The sequence below is a fragment of the Theropithecus gelada genome, chromosome 2 (assembly GCF_003255815.1).
Source record: "Theropithecus gelada isolate Dixy chromosome 2, Tgel_1.0, whole genome shotgun sequence".
In the NCBI taxonomy this organism is placed as follows: domain Eukaryota; kingdom Metazoa; phylum Chordata; class Mammalia; order Primates; family Cercopithecidae; genus Theropithecus; species Theropithecus gelada.
The window spans coordinates 1,434,992-1,454,028 of NC_037669.1; the positions used below are offsets into that span (position 1 = coordinate 1,434,992).

At 36.6% G+C, this 19,037-nt stretch overlaps 1 protein-coding gene and 1 non-coding gene across 7 annotated transcripts in view; both read left to right on the forward strand.

The window, feature by feature from the left end:
* ROBO2 (roundabout guidance receptor 2) overlaps positions 1 to 19,037 on the forward strand; it is a 1,769,701-nt gene that overhangs the window by 1,207,852 nt on the left and 542,812 nt on the right. For all 6 annotated transcript variants that reach the window (XM_025376509.1, XM_025376508.1, XM_025376507.1 and 3 more), the window contains one exon: positions 17,194 to 17,520. In XM_025376509.1, the coding sequence (XP_025232294.1) occupies positions 17,194 to 17,520 (327 nt within the window). The remainder of the gene's footprint in view (positions 1 to 17,193; positions 17,521 to 19,037) is intronic.
* Positions 10,958 to 11,062, forward strand: LOC112619851. Its single transcript, XR_003118349.1, has one exon. It is a non-coding gene; the product is annotated as a U6 spliceosomal RNA (small nuclear RNA).

A 19,037-nucleotide genomic window follows, 5' to 3' on the forward strand; every position in this document is an offset into this window, starting at 1 on the left:
GGAGAGGGAAAAACGCTCACAGATTAGCCTGCAAAGTATAAAGTATAAAGCTGAATTACTTCTTGTAGTAAAGAAATATTACTAAAATTTGTTATTGCTATTGTGATGGTGATTAAATGCCGCCTAAAAATAATGTAGTATTCAGAGGTCACTGCTTGTTCACGTCTTGACACTTCAGTTTTCAGTCTAATCGTCAATTGTCTAATTGGTGGTGGTTGTCTTCATTAAGAAACATCGGTACATCAAGGTGGTGCTGATTGAGCCTGGCAAAGTCATAGATTGTGCTCTTATCCCTGCCTGTGTTTCTGTGACTGATCATTGGGTATTTAATACCTTTTTTAGCCGCTGTGAGGATAATTAAAGAAATTAGTTGGTTGTAAACTAATGATAACAGAGATACAACTTCCCGATTTTCTGATTCTTGATGGACTTTAGCCTGTTGATATATTTCTCCTGTGAAATATATCAGCAGATATATTAATTAACATATATATATACACATATATATTCAATTTCTTTCAGTGTTTAGGTGCATTTGATTCAAATGCTACATAGTAACATTATATATGTATATATACACACGTAGTGTATTTTATGTACACTCTAGTAAGTACAAATTTACTCGTGACAAGTGAATGTATATGCATGCTGCTACACTTAAAACATTTTTTGTTTTGGCTAATCTTACAAGGAATGTCCAGAGATTGAATTGAGGACCCTATTTAATAGGAAATTCTTTAAAAATTTTACACAGTATTTAAATGTACTCACACCAAATGGAAAAAAAAATCAGCCAGATTATATCAATGCCTCCATCATCATTGCAGGATTCATATCTGAACAGTTGGCCCATGGACCTGATTTCAACATGGGTAGTTTAGATAAATATGTCAGGCACAAGCTACCTCGACGAAATAGAGAACTCTGCATCTCATTTTTCCCCCTGCAGTCCGTGTAGTTTTTCAAATTTTCAGTGAACTCAGGAAATGAGAAACACAGCCAAGTTCTAGTGTAAAGTGATGTTCTGGCACCTTTGACCGCCAATCCGCGCCACAGAGACCTCGTGGCAGCCTGAGTAAATTCCGTCCAAATAAGCGCTGAACCCCAGCTTGGAGGTTCAGAGTTTTATGCTTCATCGTAAGACTCATGAGGCAACTTGAATAATTCTGGATGCCTAAGATGGACTTAGGGAAGTCCAGTTTATAAGTCAATTTGATGAATAAGTAGATCTTCTGGCCAAGGGAGTATGAAAATTTAGGAAACCCCATAAAAGTTTGAGATTTGCCTGGCCAACCTACTTTGTGTTTGTTTAAAGAAAAGCAATGACTAACTGTTCCAAAATCTGTACGCATTTTTTCTAGGAATGGAGTGGTGAGGAAAGGGGAAGAACATACCTGGAGGGGAGAAGCGATGAGGCATTTAGAATAATGATAGTGTGAAATTATGTCGAGAGACAGATGGCGACTGTGGAACTGAGAGGCAGTCAGTTCCAGACACAAACCTGGAGAAAGAAGGAAGAATCCACAGAAATGTGTGCCTAAGTGGTTACGATAGAAATGGAAGAGTTAAACCCCACAACTGGGATTCTGAGCATTAGGGACCTGAAGAAAGATGGAGTTGATGTCAGGAAGGAGAGATGATGAAATATGGGACAAGGAGAGAGGTGAGGGTTTCATTCTGAGATAGAGGGACCTTGAGTTGATGACTGAGTGTTCAGGTGGGCACCCGAACAAAGCCTAGAGCTCTCCTTGGCTGGAGATACTAAACTCCTATTTGGCTATTGTTGTCAGAGAGAGGATACCTGAACACTGTGAGAGGGAATGAGTTCTCCATGGAATGAGTGAATTATCTTCATTGAAGAGAAGACACCTAAGGCACACATACCTTGGCAGGTGTTAACTATTGAGTCAAATTACTAGACAATTCAAACTTCTAGTTCACTAGTTTACATAAAACTCAAATATATTTTTCTGCTATTTAAAATGGAAATTCATAACAAAAGTAACCAGTAATAATGTTCTTTTTTAAAAAAAATATTAAACAGCCGTGAGCGCATCACTAAAAAACTAAAATTCAGTTATTATTGCCTCATCTGAAAGTGGGAAAGGATTAGGCAAACATCATTATAGTCTTTTAAAATTTGTATACTTTTCATTTTCTTCCAGATTTTCAGTTGCTGGTTGTTTATAAAATCCAACTGATCAGAGTTTGATATATTGAATATTTGATGGTAAGGGCAACTTCCTACATTTTAAAAATACTACCCTGTTCGAAGCTATCGTTATTCTTGTGTTTCACAAACCTTATCGCTTTACATTTTTATACCTCTGCCTGTCAGCATTTTCTTTCCTTTTAGCATAATCCAGAATAATTCTGTGTTCCACTCTTGTGCTTTGTGACAAGAAAGCACTGCATTTTGAGAGTGGCTGGATGGAGGTTAATTCCATGTCCACATGGTAATAACCTGGGGACGCCCAGGGATGATCACTTTCATTTGATCCCTCCTCTGATAAGGCTTCAAAGCAAATGGGCTGAGTGGAAAACAACATTATTCCGTAACTTTTCTAGAAGCTGCAGATGTTTTTTGAGAGACTCACGGAATTGAGACTCATATATTTTAGTGAAACATAATTCAAGCAGAAAAAGATCGTTTAAAAACGTTTATAGCACTCACATTTGCTGCTTTTCTCCATTCAGCAGAAAAAGAAGCTCTTTTTTTTTCTCTGTGCACACAGAATCTTTTAACTGAAAACTACACTCAGTATTTGTGTTGCAGCAGTGATGTTATCTGCTGGTCATTTTGCTGTGAAACAGAAGACCTCTCCTGAAAGGAAATTTAAAGTTTTATTAAATCACTCACTAAAAAGGCATCAATAGATATCATAAATAGACAAAAGTGAAGAGAAAGTAGATCCCCAAATGAAAAGTATCCTGATCATTAAAGTAACTTATATTCTCTATCTACTAAAATAACTCAAATTTGCAAAATTCTTAAATGTATGTAAAACCCACTGTGCATAGCCTTACTGCAGTTGTCACCTCAAAATTGTTACGATTTCCCAAATAAAACTGGAGAAAATGTTATTAAAGATGTAAATTTATATTTATTTATTATTTTAATGCAGCAAAATACAAACTCCAAAATTTTCTATAGGATTCTGAAATTTTGTAATCAGAACTTATTCCAAATTTTAGAGCTATTTGCAACTGATAGAACATAGCCCCCTTTTCAAGCTATTTTATGTCACATATCTTATCTAAGGTGTTTTTGGTGGAGTAAACATAACAATTTAGGTGTATATCCTCCAAATACCCCTAAAGAAATATGATGCTGTCACTTCTGTTCAGTTTGGTCAACTGTGAAAATCCATTCATTCTGAGTATGGTACAAAGACAAAGCCATAAACCCGAGTTGTATTTAGATACCTTCATAATCCTCCTTTGTTCCCAAGATACAAACTTCAGGAAAGAATTCCAAAAGCCATTGTACACTATAAAGTAAATCAACTCGATTATGGCCATTTCCACCATCCAAGAGGAAATCTTTCTTTTCATCTTTGGGATCACTATAGTCACTTTTGACTTGGGCCTTTTATTTAAAGATACACAATTTCATAAAGGTGTCATTTAGAAATTTCTAGGAAAAGTATATTGCTTTAAAAGGATGAGAATGATTTTGTTTTGACCATCTCTTGAAACTACTGGTAAAAGTCAGTTTCAGATAATATTCGGATAATATTCCCATTCCTGCCATGTCACTTAAGTCATGTTATTGTGCCCTCAATAAAGTTTATTTAATATCCCTTAATTCTCTCTAAACTTATAGTGGAAAAGCAACCAAAAAAAAAAAAAAATGCTTCCTATGCATTAATCATGGAGTCATTCCAAGATTTTTATAATGAAAAATAAAGTATTGGTATATATTTCAGTAAAATAGTTTAGAGGGACACAGAGTTACTAGACATCAATATTTGCTTTAAAAAGGCCATATCTTATAGAATTGTGGTTCATTGTTTTTAAGGGGGTTACAGACTTCTTTGAGTATAGAGATAGAGATTATACTAATAAAAGAGTTATACATTATAATAATGCTTGCAGTAGTAGGAGACAGTTAATGAGTGCTTGCTGTGTACTCAGCCCATGGAAAAATCGCATTCAATCTTCTCAGCAATGTTATTCGGCTGATACTGCTATGTTTTATAGATAGGGAAAAGAAACAAGATGCAGAGAAGGTAAGACATTTGCCTGGGTTCATTCACGCTTCTTTTCAGCATTGGAACAAGAGAAATTTCAAGTCAGTCCTCCTACTGACATCTGATTTATATTAACTACCAAAAATATTCTTTATTGTTTCTTAAAAAGGAACATGCACATATCTGCACAAAATTTCGCATCCAGTGCCTGCAGTGCCATCCCTTACCTCCATTCCACATAAACCAGTCCGTGGTTTATAAATCATATTTTTAAAATAATGGAGGAATGCAATGAGATTTGCATCTTAGGCCAAATTCTGTAGTAGATGAATATTGATTAGAAATAAACAAGCCTAAAATCAGTCATTGTGTGCATCCGTTGGACATGATGCAACTAATGCATTTGGCTCATGAAAGCTATAATTTTTTGGGTCGTGATTTAGCCATTATTCCTTTAAGAAACTATTGGATTGTAATCTTATTTTCCATCTGTCTTTTAAAACTCCTTTATATACTTATGTAGCAAAAGAAGTTAGTCTGAAATTTCAAGTACGATCATTGAATCTCAATTTAACTTTATTATGAAATATTTTGGGGTACAGGAAAGTTTATCAAGAGTTCCAGACAAATGTATTAACTAAGTATTTAACAAAGCTTAGCACACACATGTGTAAAATGTCATTGCTGATGGGAATGGTGTTTTTTAGACATTGACACTGGGTCCTTTGGCATCTTCAGTTCCTAAGATTAATGCTACCGCCACAGAATTTTCAGAATATAGAAATAGAAGGAAATATAATAGAACGCCAAAGTGATGCCACTCCGTTCAGAGTTTGGTTAAGTAGAATCCCCTTTTCTGGAGACCAACCCATAGTCTTCATTAAATAAATGCCAATGGTTTTTAGAAAATTAAACATTATCAGACAATTTAATGAGTTTTGAGATTGTTTCATTGCATCACCTTTTGTAAAGCCAAATGCCATTTCAAACCACATCCAAATATTATAAATATGATAATAAGAAGCCAGACTTTAAAGCTATCTTCCTGGAATAGGGATTGTTTTTGTCATTGTAATGTGAATTTGCATAAGCCATGAAAACCTCCGATTGGGCAGTAAATCACACTTTAAAGAATACCTTCAACCATGTAAGATGTAGCAAATTGATTTGAAAGAGTATTGGATGAATATCCAGGTTAATACAGTGGCTCCTCGCTGAATTGTTGGAAATGAATTTATAAAGTAGAAGAGTAATTTGTTATTTCTCGGGAGGAAAATCACCCCTAACAGTTTTCTAGAAACTTTCAGATTAGGGGTTTCAAAATTTGTCTTCAATATTATATATGCATGTATATATATATACACACACACACATATACACACATGTGTATATATGTACATTTTTAAAAAATGTACCTTGCGTTCATAAATTTAAATTGCTACTCATTATGCTTTCTTTTACATATGTCTGTTAAGATATCATTAATGTGACAGCCATAAAGAGTGTGATCATGCTACGGAACAATGAGACTGTAGCAATTTACTCTTCCACTGACCTCCATTTGGGGATAAATAGTACAAAAAACCAGTTTAGGTAATTGCTTAAGGTGATATAACTAACCGTATATTGGTCCAGATAAAAAGCCAAACCAAAAACAACTGAAATCTAGTGCTTGGGATTTTCTAATAATATTTTAGACTTCCAAAATTTGGGTAAGAAGAAGAGGTGATAGAGAAGAAAAAGTCATCCCGAAAACAGAGCTTGGACCCACAGCTAAGACAACTATACCCTTCTAGTTTCAGTTTTGGGAAAGAAACTTCAGTTCTTTAGTACTCTGTTTTTCCTCCTTATCTATAAAATAAATATGTCCACACACTGGGATCTGTCGGGAGCAGCATGGGGAGTGATAGCATCAGAATAAATAGCTAATGCATACGGGGTTAATACCTAGGTGATGGATTGACAGGTGCAGCAAATCACCATGGCACATGTTTACCTATGTAACAAACGTGTACATTCTGCATATGTATCCCAGAACTTAAAATGTAAAAAATAAATAGATATGTCACTATTCTATATATATGTATATCTATACATATACACACGTGTGTGTGTGTATATGTGAATATATACATATGTATGTATTCGTCATGGAGTCATAGGAATGTTGTATATATATGTGTGTATATATACACACACATATATATATAGACAGACACATAAATAAGAATGTGTGTATGTGTGTGTATATATATGTATATTCTTATTTGTCCACCTTTGGTTTGGTTGCCTTCAGCTTCTGACTCTTACTTACACACACCAAGCCTGCACTCCCCGTGGGTGCTGATGCTCTATCTGTCACTGGGGCCCACTTGGCTCAGACAGTCAGTGGCTCAATTTTGATGTGGGCAGCCAGAAAACTGAATAGCGTTTTTAAAATGTGGTTAAGACTTAGCTGATAAAGGCACTGAATAACATGCAGTAGTGGAGGGAAAATAACAGGGAAAAAGTATTCTAATTTTCATATTTTTAGCAATTTCTGTTAATGGTAGATAAGTAAAGACCTGAAATACAATTGTGAAATTCAAGTTTGAAAGTTTTATGAATCTGTATTACTTACCTTCACCTGAAAGATCAACTCATTCACCCTAAATAAGGAAGGACATTTTAAAGATCTTTGCTGAATGCTGAAGGTTTTATTTTACATAATTAATGACATATCTATTTATTTTTTACATTTTATTTTATTTTAAGTTCTGGGATACATATGCAGGATGTACACGTTTGTTACATAGGTAAACATGTGCCATGGTGATTTGCTGCACCTGTCAATCCATCACCTAGGTATTAACCCCGTAAGCATTAGCTATTTATTCTGATGCTATCACTCCCCATGCTGCTCCCGACAGATCTCAGTGTGTGGACATATTTATTTTTAAGAAAACTATCCAATATAGCCAGTTAGTCTTTGGTTAAAAAGATTTGTAGAGCCATGCATTTACTGACAATATGGATAAATTTATAGCAAAGACTTGGAATCAACCCAAATGTTCATCAGTGACAGACTGGATTAAGAAAATGTGGCACATAGACACCATGGAATACTATGCAGCCATAAAAAAGGATGAGTTTGTGTCCTTTGTAGGGACATGGATGCAGCTGGAAACTATCATTCTCAGCAAACTATCGCAAGAACAGAAAACCAAACACCGCATGTTCTCACTCATAGGTGGGAACTGAACAATGAGATCACTTGGACTTGGGAAGGGGAATATCACACACCGGGGCCTATCATGGGGAGGGGGGCGGGGGGAGGGATGGCATTGGGAGTTATACCTGATGTAAATGACGAGTTGATGGGTGCAGCACACCAACATGGCACAAGTATACATATGTAACAAACCTGCACGTTATGCACATGTACCCTAGAACTTAAAGTATAATTAAAAAAAAAAAAAAAAAAGAAATTTAGGAATAAATTCCTAAGCTATGTTTTCAGTCTTCTAAATCATTGTTAACTTTTGGAGGGTTTTCTAAGAATTCATGTGATACCCATTGCTTTTCACAGCAGATACAAGACCTACAAAGGCCAACTTTTGTAATCTATATGTTTATCAAAAGTATGAAGAGTAATCTAAAGTATGTATTTTTAAAAAAATGTACCTTGTGTTCATAAATTTAAATTGCTACTCATTATGCTTTCTTTTACATATGTCTGTTAAGATATCATTAATGTGACAGCCATAAAGAGTGTGATCATGCTACAGAACAATGAGACTGTAGCAATTTACTCTTCCACTGACCTCCATTTGGGGATAAATAGTACAAAAAACCAGTTTAGGTAATTGCTTAAGGTGATATAACTAACCGTATATTGGTCCAGATAGAAAGCCAAACCAAAAACAACTGAAATCTAGTGCTTGGGATTTTCTAATAATATTTTAGACTTCCAAAATTTGGGTAAGAAGAAGAGGTGATAGAGAAGAAAAAGTCATCTTGAAAACAGAGCTTGGACCCACAGCTAAGACAACTATACCCTTTTAGTTTCAGTTTTGGGAAAGAAACTTCAGTTCTTTAGTACTCTATTTTTCCTCCTCATCTATAAAATAAGGGTTTGTAAAAGGACCTCTGATAGCTTAATCTCCTGTTTTCTGGATCTGGAAAGCGAGCACAGAGATGTTGCAGGGGTGCTATTTTGTACAACTGGCAACTTTCAGAATCAAGACTGCCTGTTGAGTTTGACAAACCTCTTTTATCCTTGTCAATTCCCTTTCACACTATAAGCCCTGTAGTTTTAGGACACTGAAAAGTTATTTTGAAATTTTCTAAAAAATAAGTAGTATTTCCAGGTCTCAATTTTGATTTTGTTTCAAATTTAGACTTATTAACATGGCACTGCTGTGCTTCCAGAAGGAATAATAATCTTAAAAGTTTATTTAGATCAATGGCAAATTAGGAAATCTCCTGAGAGAGTTTTAGTAAAGTTCAAGTGGATAAAATGGCCTTCATGTTTTCCAAACATTGACCTTCTCATCATATCCTATCACATCACTGGACCTCTAGAAAAAAAAAAAAAAAAGTTATCTCATAATACTTTTCTATTCCCTCCTCCTTCATAAGCAAAGTAAGCTGGAATTTAATCATCATGGAGAATTCAAGGATGGAAAAGTTGTTATGGACAGACTTGATGGATTGATGGAGTGATTCATTAACTCCATTTCATTGCAGATTACCTTAGCTCAGTAATCAATGTACATAGCATTTGCAGTGGCACTGAGTTATGTTTCTTTCAGTGAAGGAAATTTTGAATTGGATATATTTTTGACTAAGGATAAATAATAACAACTCTAATTCTTTGGAAATCTAGTGTAAAGCTATCAGCCTGGCCCAGCTAAAATGTATCAAGTAATAAGACATTAATGTAAGAATCATCCTCAGCAAAGAAAAACTATTATCAATGGGATTATAGAGTTTCGTGGGCTAAATTTTGGAAGTAAATTTTGGAGTTGGAGTATTTGTCATGTTTTGCAGGAGGAGAAAAAATGTTACACTGAATTCTTACTACCCATCCTGGTGATCCATATATATGATTCTTCTAAACCACCCTTTTTTTTTTTTTTTTTTTTTGAGACGGAGTCTGGCTCTGTGGCCCAGGCCGGAGTGAGCGGCGCCATCTTGGCTCCCTGCAAGCTCCGCCCCCCGGGTTCCCGCCATTCTCCTGCCTCAGCCTCCCGAGGAGCTGGAACCACAGGCGCCGCCACCGCGCCCGGCTCGTTTTTTGTATTTTTAGTAGAGACGGGGTTTCACCGTGTTAGCCAGGATGGTCTCGATCTCCTGACCTCGTGATCCGCCCGCCTCGGCCTCCCAAAGTGCTGGGATTACAGGCTGAGCCACCGCGCCCGGCCTAAACCACTCTTTGTAGCATTGATGTCCGATCTACCTGTTACAAAGGAGGCGTGAATGCGAACTGATCGGTAACCTGTGTTCTTTGTTTGTGCCTCCTTCCTACTGTGATGTGTCAGGCAGCCTTCACTTTTCATGTAGTGCTTCTGTGTCTCTCGCATCAGCAGGTGGCTCTGATCACATTCAGAATTGAAGTAATCCTGGAGAATCTTCCTAGGTTAATTTTATTTACATCATTTTGGGGAACAATATTTTGTTAAAACAGACATAGTTATGGCCAGAACATACTGTGACATACATTTTTAAGAGAGAAAAATGAACACAATAGAAATGTTGCTGGAGGAAGTATATTTCACACCCTGTCCCTAATTTGCTGAGAACTTCTGCCCGCAGAAAAATTTAGAACAGTTTGAAATACATTGCTTGACTTGCGGAGGGACTAATAGTTGATAGGGCTATCCAGTTTGTAAAAGAAAAATAAAACTTGGTTCAAGGAAAGAAACACTCCAACTCAATGAGGCAGAAGTATTTACTTTGTAACTCGTGAAATGAAATCAACAAGTATTCTAGAGGCATTTTCCTCCTTTGTTATACTATGTGATTGAAATCTCTTCCTGAAAACAAATGTTCTCTGGCGCTCACTGCAAATGAGCAGTTACTGACTAAAGAAAACTAAACTATATTGATGAGTTATAATTTATACTTCACCTTCAAAAATTTGAAGTGCTAATATACCACTCAACTTTTTAAAATATCAAATATTTTATCAAAAATCATTACAAAATCGTTGTTTGAGAGTCTCTGAGAAGCAGAAATAATCCATTATGCAAATTAAGCTGCTTAGAACATTATTCACAGATGCATGTGCATCTGGCTGGCTCACTTGATGACGCTGTGGAACGCTACATCTAGCCAGGTCTGAGGGCGTGATCTTCCCGTGAGCATGGAAAAGATGCAGCGTCTTGGAATCTTTCACTGGTAATTTCTGATGCACCGCGTTCACTCTGGAGACTAAGAATCTGGTGGCCGGGTCAGGTGGCTCATGCCTGTAATCCCAGCACTTCCGGAGGCCAAATCAGGAGGCTCGCTTGAGGCCAGGAGTTCGAGACCAGCCTGGCCAATATGACGAAAACCCATCTCTACTAATAATACAAAAAATTAGCCGGGTGTGGTGGTCCGTGCCTGTAGTCCCAGCTACACGGGAGTCTGAGGCACGAGAATCACTTCAACCTGGGAGGCGGAGTTTGCAGTGAGCCGAGATCGGGCCACTGCCCTTCAGCCTGAGCGACAGAGCAAGTCTCTGTTAAAAAAAAAAAAAAAAAAAAAAAAAATCTGTATTTTAAATAAATATCAATATCTTAGTGCTCACTTTGACAACACATATACCAAAATTGGAGCAATACAGAGAAGATTAGCATGCCCTGGGCCAGGATGACATGCAAATTCATGAAGCATTAGAAAAAAAAAATCCCAGGTGATTCTGATGCAGGCAGTCTGAGAATCAGGCTTTGAAAAACAAGGAAAATGTCTTCTGCTGAAATTATGACTAGCAACATTCATGTGATGCATTTTATTGAAATCAGCTTTGGCCGGCGCGGTGGCTCACACCTGTAATCCCAGCACTTTGGGAGGCCGAGGCAGGTGAATCACAAGGTCAGGAGTTCGATACCAGCCTGGCCAACATGGTGAAACCCCGTCTTTACTAAAAATACAAAAAAATTAGCTGGGCGTGGTGGTGGGCACCTGTAATTCCAGCTACTTGGGAGACTGAGGCAGGAGAATCGCTTGAACCTGGGAGGTGGAGGTTGCAGTGAGCCAAGATTGCGCCACTGCACTCCAGCCCAGGTGACAGTGCGAGACTCTGCCTCAAAAAAAAAAGAAAAATAAAAAAGAAATCAGCTTTAAAAGAGGGCTTTGGAATTAGCCTAGGTGCCATGTCCATTCTTTACTTGGTCCTCCATTCGTTTCTAAAGAAGCCGGGCACATTTTGGATTAAAGGTCATGAGTTCTAATTCTGCTTCTCCTACCTATTCAATTATGGACAATTTACATGACAATTTCACAACTTATTTTCTTGGACAGTAAAAATGAACATTTGGATGTTCATCTTTAGGACCTCTGACCAATTTTAATTATCTTTATCATTATAAAAGAAAGAGGGAATATATATATATGTATATATACACACACACATATATATATACATTTACACAGAGATAATTGAATAAATTATTTTAATTAAAACTTGACTGATTGCCCAATTAATAATTGAGATATAAAAAGATGCCAGACATGATATCAGCCACAAGCAAAATTAGAATTGTAGATAGTTATTTTCATACATCGCTTAGCATATCTGTTCAAATAGGAGTCTTGAATAATTTCTCATTATATGGGCAATATTAACGTTGCTGTCAAACTAATTTTCATTTGAAATCTGTAGAAGAGATATTTATACATTTATAAATTTATTTTTAAAATAAATCTAAACTAAAAATGAACTTTGTAATGGAAAATGATAATCAGGTACTCTTTAGCACGGTGGGCAAAAACCTTAGTAAATATTTTAAGCTTCACAGGGTATATACGTTTTCTTTGTTACCTCTTCCTCCTCCTCATCCCCCTTCTCTTCCCTTTCCTCCTCCTCTTCTTTTAAAAGCATCGTTAGCTCAGAGCCATACAAAAACTGGTGTGCGCAGTGCTTATCAAACGGTATTGTGCATACAAATACCTGATGAAGACAGGGGAATCTTGGTAAAATGCAGATTCAGATCTGAGATATGCGGGTTGGGGCCTGAGATCCTCGATTTCGAATGTGCCTTCGGATCATGCTTCTGTTGCTAGTCGAGGGGCTCACACTTTAGATTCCCGAAATGTTGAGGTTGAGCTGCTTCATGGCACTTCATGTGACAAACAACCCCCACACCCCCTTACTGTTCTGTTCTCAGTCCCCAGTGAGTTTTGCTGACAACTCAGCTTTGGTTTTTGACCAAATAATGGAGTTGTTTTAGCCGATAACACAGAATACCCAGTAGTTTAGTGCTCCTTGGTAATCTTAAAGGCCCACCCTCTTTGGGAATGTGATGAAAGCTACACCCTTCACCCCACACCACCACTGCTGCCACCCCTTTACACAATATTACTCGTTTCCGCAGTTTTAAAGAATCGGAAGACTTATGCATTGAGTCCATCTTAAAGACCACTGCTATTATTATGTAATGTCTGAATTTAAGACCACTGCATTTGTTATGTAATGTCTGAATTTAAGACCACTGCTATTGTTATGTGATGTCTGAATTTAAGAAAGCTCAGAATGAATCCCCATATTTTTAATAACATTGTAAAACTTAGATTGTAGCTGTATTTTTGCATATCTATGTCTGTCTTTCTAATCTATTTTTCTCTCTATCTCTCTAATCTACCTATCTGGCTGGCAAGACTGTTACAGTTCACTTTATGTCCTAATGATCTATTGCAGGCCTGATGATTTCATTATAACCTAAAATTATAAATGAAGAAAATAACGTTAACTGTTGTTAGGAGTGAGGACAAATTGTTACACACCTTTTATTAAACGTGTTCACAGTGCTCTTTTATCTATCAATTTTTAAAAATTGCTTGAGATATTCATATTCCACAAAATTCACCCAAAGTGTATAATAATCTTTATTATATTCACAGAATAATGCAACCATCACCATAATTAATTTTAGAATATGTTCATCATCCCTAAAGAAATCCCATCCCCATTGGCAGCACTTTCCCAGGCCACCTTCATTCCCCACTTCCTACCCCAGCCCTAGGCAAGCATTAATCTGCATTTTACGTCCATGGATTTCCTACTGTGGACATTTCATACAAATGGAATCGTACAATATATGGTCCATTGCAACTAGCTTCTTTCACTTATTTTTTCAAAGTTCATCTATGTTGCAGCATGTATTATTAATACTTCATGTTTAAGGCTGAATAATATTCCATTATATGGATATGGCACATTTTATTTATTCATCATGGACATTTATTTTGTTGATTCATTCTTTGTTATTCATTCAGTTGGTAGACATTTGGGTTGTTTCTACTTTTTTGGCTATTGTGAATAATATTGCTATGAATATTCATGAGTGAGTTTTGTGTGGATGTATGGTTTCATTTTGGGGTGATATATATCTAGGAGTGAAATTGCTGGGTCATATGGTAACTACATGTTTGACATTTTGAGGAACTTCCAGATTGTTTTCCAAAGTGACTGTACGATTTAAATTCACACCAGCAATGGATGAGGTTTTCAGTTTTTCCACACCCTTGACAATACTTGTTATTTTACGTTGCTTTGATTATATACATCCTAGTGGGTGTGAAGTGTATTTCACTGTAGTTTTGTTTTGCATTTATCTAATAGCTAATGATGTTGAACATCTCTTTATGTGGTTATCACTATTTGTCTAACTTCTTTGACAAATTTGTTTAACTACTTATTCTAATCCTTTGCCTATATTAAAATTTGATTATTTATATTTTTATTGAGCTATGAGTTCGTTATATGTTCTAGACATAAATCCATTGTTAGGTGTATGATTTGTATATTTTTTTTCTGATTCTCTGGGTAGTATTCTTTCAAGCACAAGTATTTAAAAATTTTATAATGTCCAGTTTATCTCTTTTTTTCTTCTGTTGCTTGTGCTTTTGGTATCATATCCAAGAAGCCATCACCTAACTCAAAATCATAAAAACTTGCCTCTATAATTTCTTGTAATCATTTCATAGTTTTACTTTTTATATTTAGGTTGTAGATGTTCTTTGATGTTTTTATTAAAGTAGGAGTAAAACTACTAGATGAGTATCCTGACATGACAGTACTGTAATCTCTAGGTAACATAGTTTACATATATTGTAATGATAAATGAGTAAAATTCTTTGTGTGCTCATTGGACATACTGGATTTTAAATCTTATTGCTAAATAGCTTAACTATTTTGTCACTTTTTCTTTTATAAATCAATTATTTTATATTTTATTTAATAAGTATTAGTGTATTTCAGGTCTTATTCAGCCCTTATCCAGGCCTACTGCCTAATAAGTTAGGGAACAAGTTGATATAGTAAATAGCACCCTAGTAGCATGGATGATTTACTTGCTTACTTTTAATAGTAGAACCGTTTTTGCAGTAGGGAGAATGTAGGTCACCGTGCATAGGGAGATTAAAGGAGAACAAAGAGGCTATCTAAAGAGATGATTGTAACCTACTATATGCCTGTTACATGAAAAGTGACATAAAACTCTTGATGTATTTTAGGATCAGAGTCTATGGCTATGTATCCAGACATTTACATTGAGAATATGTTTCTGATTTGCAAGCTACTTATATTCAGCCACTCATATTTAAAAACTTTGAAGTCTTTCTTGAGTATGAATTTAAAAATTCCTTGTTACTTTATATTCCGTAAATTCCTCATTGCTTTAAGACCCGGTACTCATGCTCTATAACCTTTATTATTGTGATGTATACTACAATTACCTATCTATATGCTTTGGATCTCTTCAGGTTTTTAAAAAAATTTCTGACCTGTAGACCGTAAATTACTCTTTTGCTTTAGATATCTAACATTTGTAATGTATACATTCTTTTTTGGTCTAATGTGATTAAAAAAAATAGTCAGCAACTTTTGATAGTTAATCCTCTTCAAAAAAAAAAAGTTTATTTGACTGAATTAAATTCCCTTTAATACATTAAAATATGTATTTTCAATTAATATTGAGCGTGAACTGAGGTAACATTGAGAAGTAAATATTACTGCTATCTATTGAAGAGAAATGTGCTCATATTAGGTGATTGGTTGGAAAGTCTTACATAAGAGCAAACTTTTAAGAAGTGCTTATCTATATAATCATTATGCCCCCATATATGGTGATTCCTCTCAGCATCTCCTTTTTATTTACTTGGAGCAGCTAGTAGAACATTTTCATGAATAATGGTAATTGACACCATATAAATGACAAATATCAACAGATCCTTCTCTTCCTATTTCTTTTCTCCTTTTTTTTTCTTTTTTTGACAGAATTTTACTCTTGTCGCTCAGGCTGCATTGTGGTGGCGCTATCTTGGCTCACTGCAACGTCTGCTTCCTGGGTTCAAGCGATTCTCCTGCCTCAGCTTCCCGAGTAGCTGGGATTATAGCCGTCCACCACCATGCCCGGCTAAGTTTTTACATTTTTAGTAGAGATGAGGTTTCGCCATGTTGGGCAGGCTGTTCTCAAACTCCTGACCTCAGGTGATCTACCCGCCTCGGCCGCCCAAAATGCTGGGATTGCAGGTGTGAGCCAGCGTGCCCGGCCTCTCTTCTGATTTCTTACACCCCTTATGGCCCCACTTGTATTGCATTCACCGGGAAGTCACTGGTACAATCTCTCTTTCTTTGTACTGTGTATGGTGATATACCAAATTCTGTCAAGCATTTCGATAGGGTGTATTTTTCCTTCTTCTTTTCCACCTAAACCATCATTTCCCAAGGTCAGGTTCTTTTTATTTTTCTCTTCAACTATTTAAGTAAATTGCAGCTGTCTTCATGTCTCCATTGCTATCCCTTATTGATAATGCAGACTAAAACTATCTTTCAGTTATACAGATAGTCATGTCACTGCTCCCTTAAGAATCTGGGAGCCATGTAAAATAACATCACACTCTCCTGAGCACGGTACAAAGCCCATTGTCTCAGGCTCCAAGGCTGCCTCAAACCTTTTCCTGCCATATCAGCTTCCTTCCTGATTATGAAACGTACCATGCACATAACTCTCATTTCTTTGTCTTTTTGCTGATGGTATCTCTTGACATGATGCTTTTTTCTTTCAGTTGTCATTTTTCATTCTTTATAGCTCCATCTAAATATAATTTTTTGGGGGGAAGAGATCTCTTATTATGCCTAATTTAGGGTTAACTTTTAATTTTTTTTCTTTCTGCCTATAGTGCATTTCTTATATACCTCTATGCAGCATATTACATTTTAACATACGGATTTATACTTGAGCTCTTCAGTCAAACACACCTGAGTTCAAAAGCCTGCCTCTACTGCTTGCTTCATCTACATTTCTGGGCAACTGACATCATTTACTAAGCTTTTGCCTCATCTGTTAAATGCAGATAATATTTGTACATAATTTGCAGGTCTCTTTTTGCGTTAGTCTGATAACACATTGGCAGCACATTATCTACGTGTGTCTTCTAGGTGCTTGCTTACGTGACTTTCTCCCTCAGTATATAACAAGCAATCTGAGGACGGGAAATTAGTGTTACTCATCTTAGTACCCGTGCTGATCCCAGAAGAACAAGAAGGTCTCTTGTCCTCTTTTACTTCTGCTTGTCATGATTCATGGAACACATTGAACCTAAGTCCTTTGAGTTAACATATTAATTTATTGGTAAATTGCCCCATTCTACAAAGGAGTTGAGATGACTTCTGAGATGCATACACAAAACGAAACATAAAATACTATTCAATTGAATAACTGAAGAGTTTAATTTCACCATCAGGAACCTCAGTGAAACGGAAGGTTGAGATAAGGCAATGTTAAAGCTTGCCTTTATTTGTCCTGTTTTGCAGGATCGCGTCTTCGCCAGGAAGACTTCCCCCCGCGGATTGTGGAGCACCCTTCTGATGTCATCGTCTCGAAGGGAGAGCCCACGACTCTCAACTGTAAGGCGGAGGGCCGGCCAACGCCCACCATTGAGTGGTACAAGGATGGGGAGCGAGTGGAGACTGACAAGGACGATCCCCGGTCCCACAGGATGCTTCTGCCCAGCGGATCCTTATTCTTCTTGCGCATCGTGCATGGGCGCAGAAGTAAACCTGATGAAGGAAGCTACGTTTGTGTTGCAAGGAACTATCTTGGTGAAGCAGTGAGTCGAAATGCATCTCTGGAAGTGGCATGTAAGTGAACATAGTGAACCTCATATGCACATTTACTTTTACTTATTTCAAGTAAGTTTCGATGTGTTCCCATAGATGCTAAAACCTAAAGAATCAGTCAGCACATTGCATGATTTTACTTGGTCTTCTTCAAAGAAGTCTGGTCAAGATAATATCAAGCCAGGGTGTTGTAGTCAATTTGTTTATGTGAAATCAAGATGGCCAATATGTTATTATAAGAAAACACAGAGGCAATGAGGCTGTTCATACTTAAGATTTGAATTATTAATGAAAGACATAATCAGGTATTAAGATTGGCTATGTTAAAATGAAAAGTTGATGTGTAGCATGACACCAAATACAAGGTATACATTCAATATCGTACCTATGTCTGTTATCAATTTATATATAAGTAATTATTGATAAACACACCCTGCCACACACATATAAATATATACATTAACTTCGAAATCCAACTTTTATCAGCAACATTAAAAAGAGCCTATTCTTTTATTCTGTAGATTATATCTACTCTTCCAATTCAGGAATTATTACCTTAGGTGTGGCTAGGAGAATACCCCAACAATAACAGCAGTTATACTTTATTTATTTACTTATTCACTTAACGCTCATCAGAGAGGAGATCTGCCGTCTGCGCGAACAGAATGTTCATATATGGGAGGGTTCTCACTTCTACTCAATCTTGGTAATCAAAATAGCTAAGGACTTGCCTTACTGTTGCTGTTTTTATATATTTATTTCCTCATCAAATAGCGCAAATAGCAGTGGTCAATCAAGATATCAATGTTTTCCATCGGTTTAAACATTGCCTCCGTAACTTCATGGATGATTTTCTAGACAAACTTAAAAATAGGGTAGTGTTTTTTTTTTTCCTAATTTGTAACTGAGGGTTTGGGGTTATAATGTAAACAATATCATAAAAGTTTGACATTAAGTTATCTGTTTTGAGGAAAGATTTTATCTAGAATAAACTGCGAATAAGATGCCAACAATTCCTGTAATCTCAGCACTTTGGGAGGCCGAGGCGGGCGGATCACGAGGTCAGGAGATGGAGACCATCCTGGCGAACACGGTGAAACCCCGTCTCTACTAAAGAAATACAAAAAAAAACCAAAACGAGCCGGGCGCGGTGGCGGCGCCTGTGGTTCCGGCTCCTCCGGAGGCTGAGGCAGGAGAATGGCGGGAACCCGGGGGCGGAGCTTGCAGGGAGCCAAGATGGCGCCGCTCACTCCAGCCTGGGCCACAGAGCCAGACTCCGTCTCAAAAAAAAAAAAAAGGCAACAATTATGCCTTAAAATCTTTGCACTCTTCAGCTTCCTTGTTGTCATGTACATCTTCAAAGATAAGAGAATTGGGAGATTTCAGGATGCTGGAGTCTTATGTATATAGCTATATATATTTTCTCCTAAATAATAGCTCATGGACTCATGTCTTTCTTTTGGTAAACAAAATTATATATATATATATATATATATATATATTTTTTTTTTTGAGACAGAGTCCCCCGCTGTCACCCA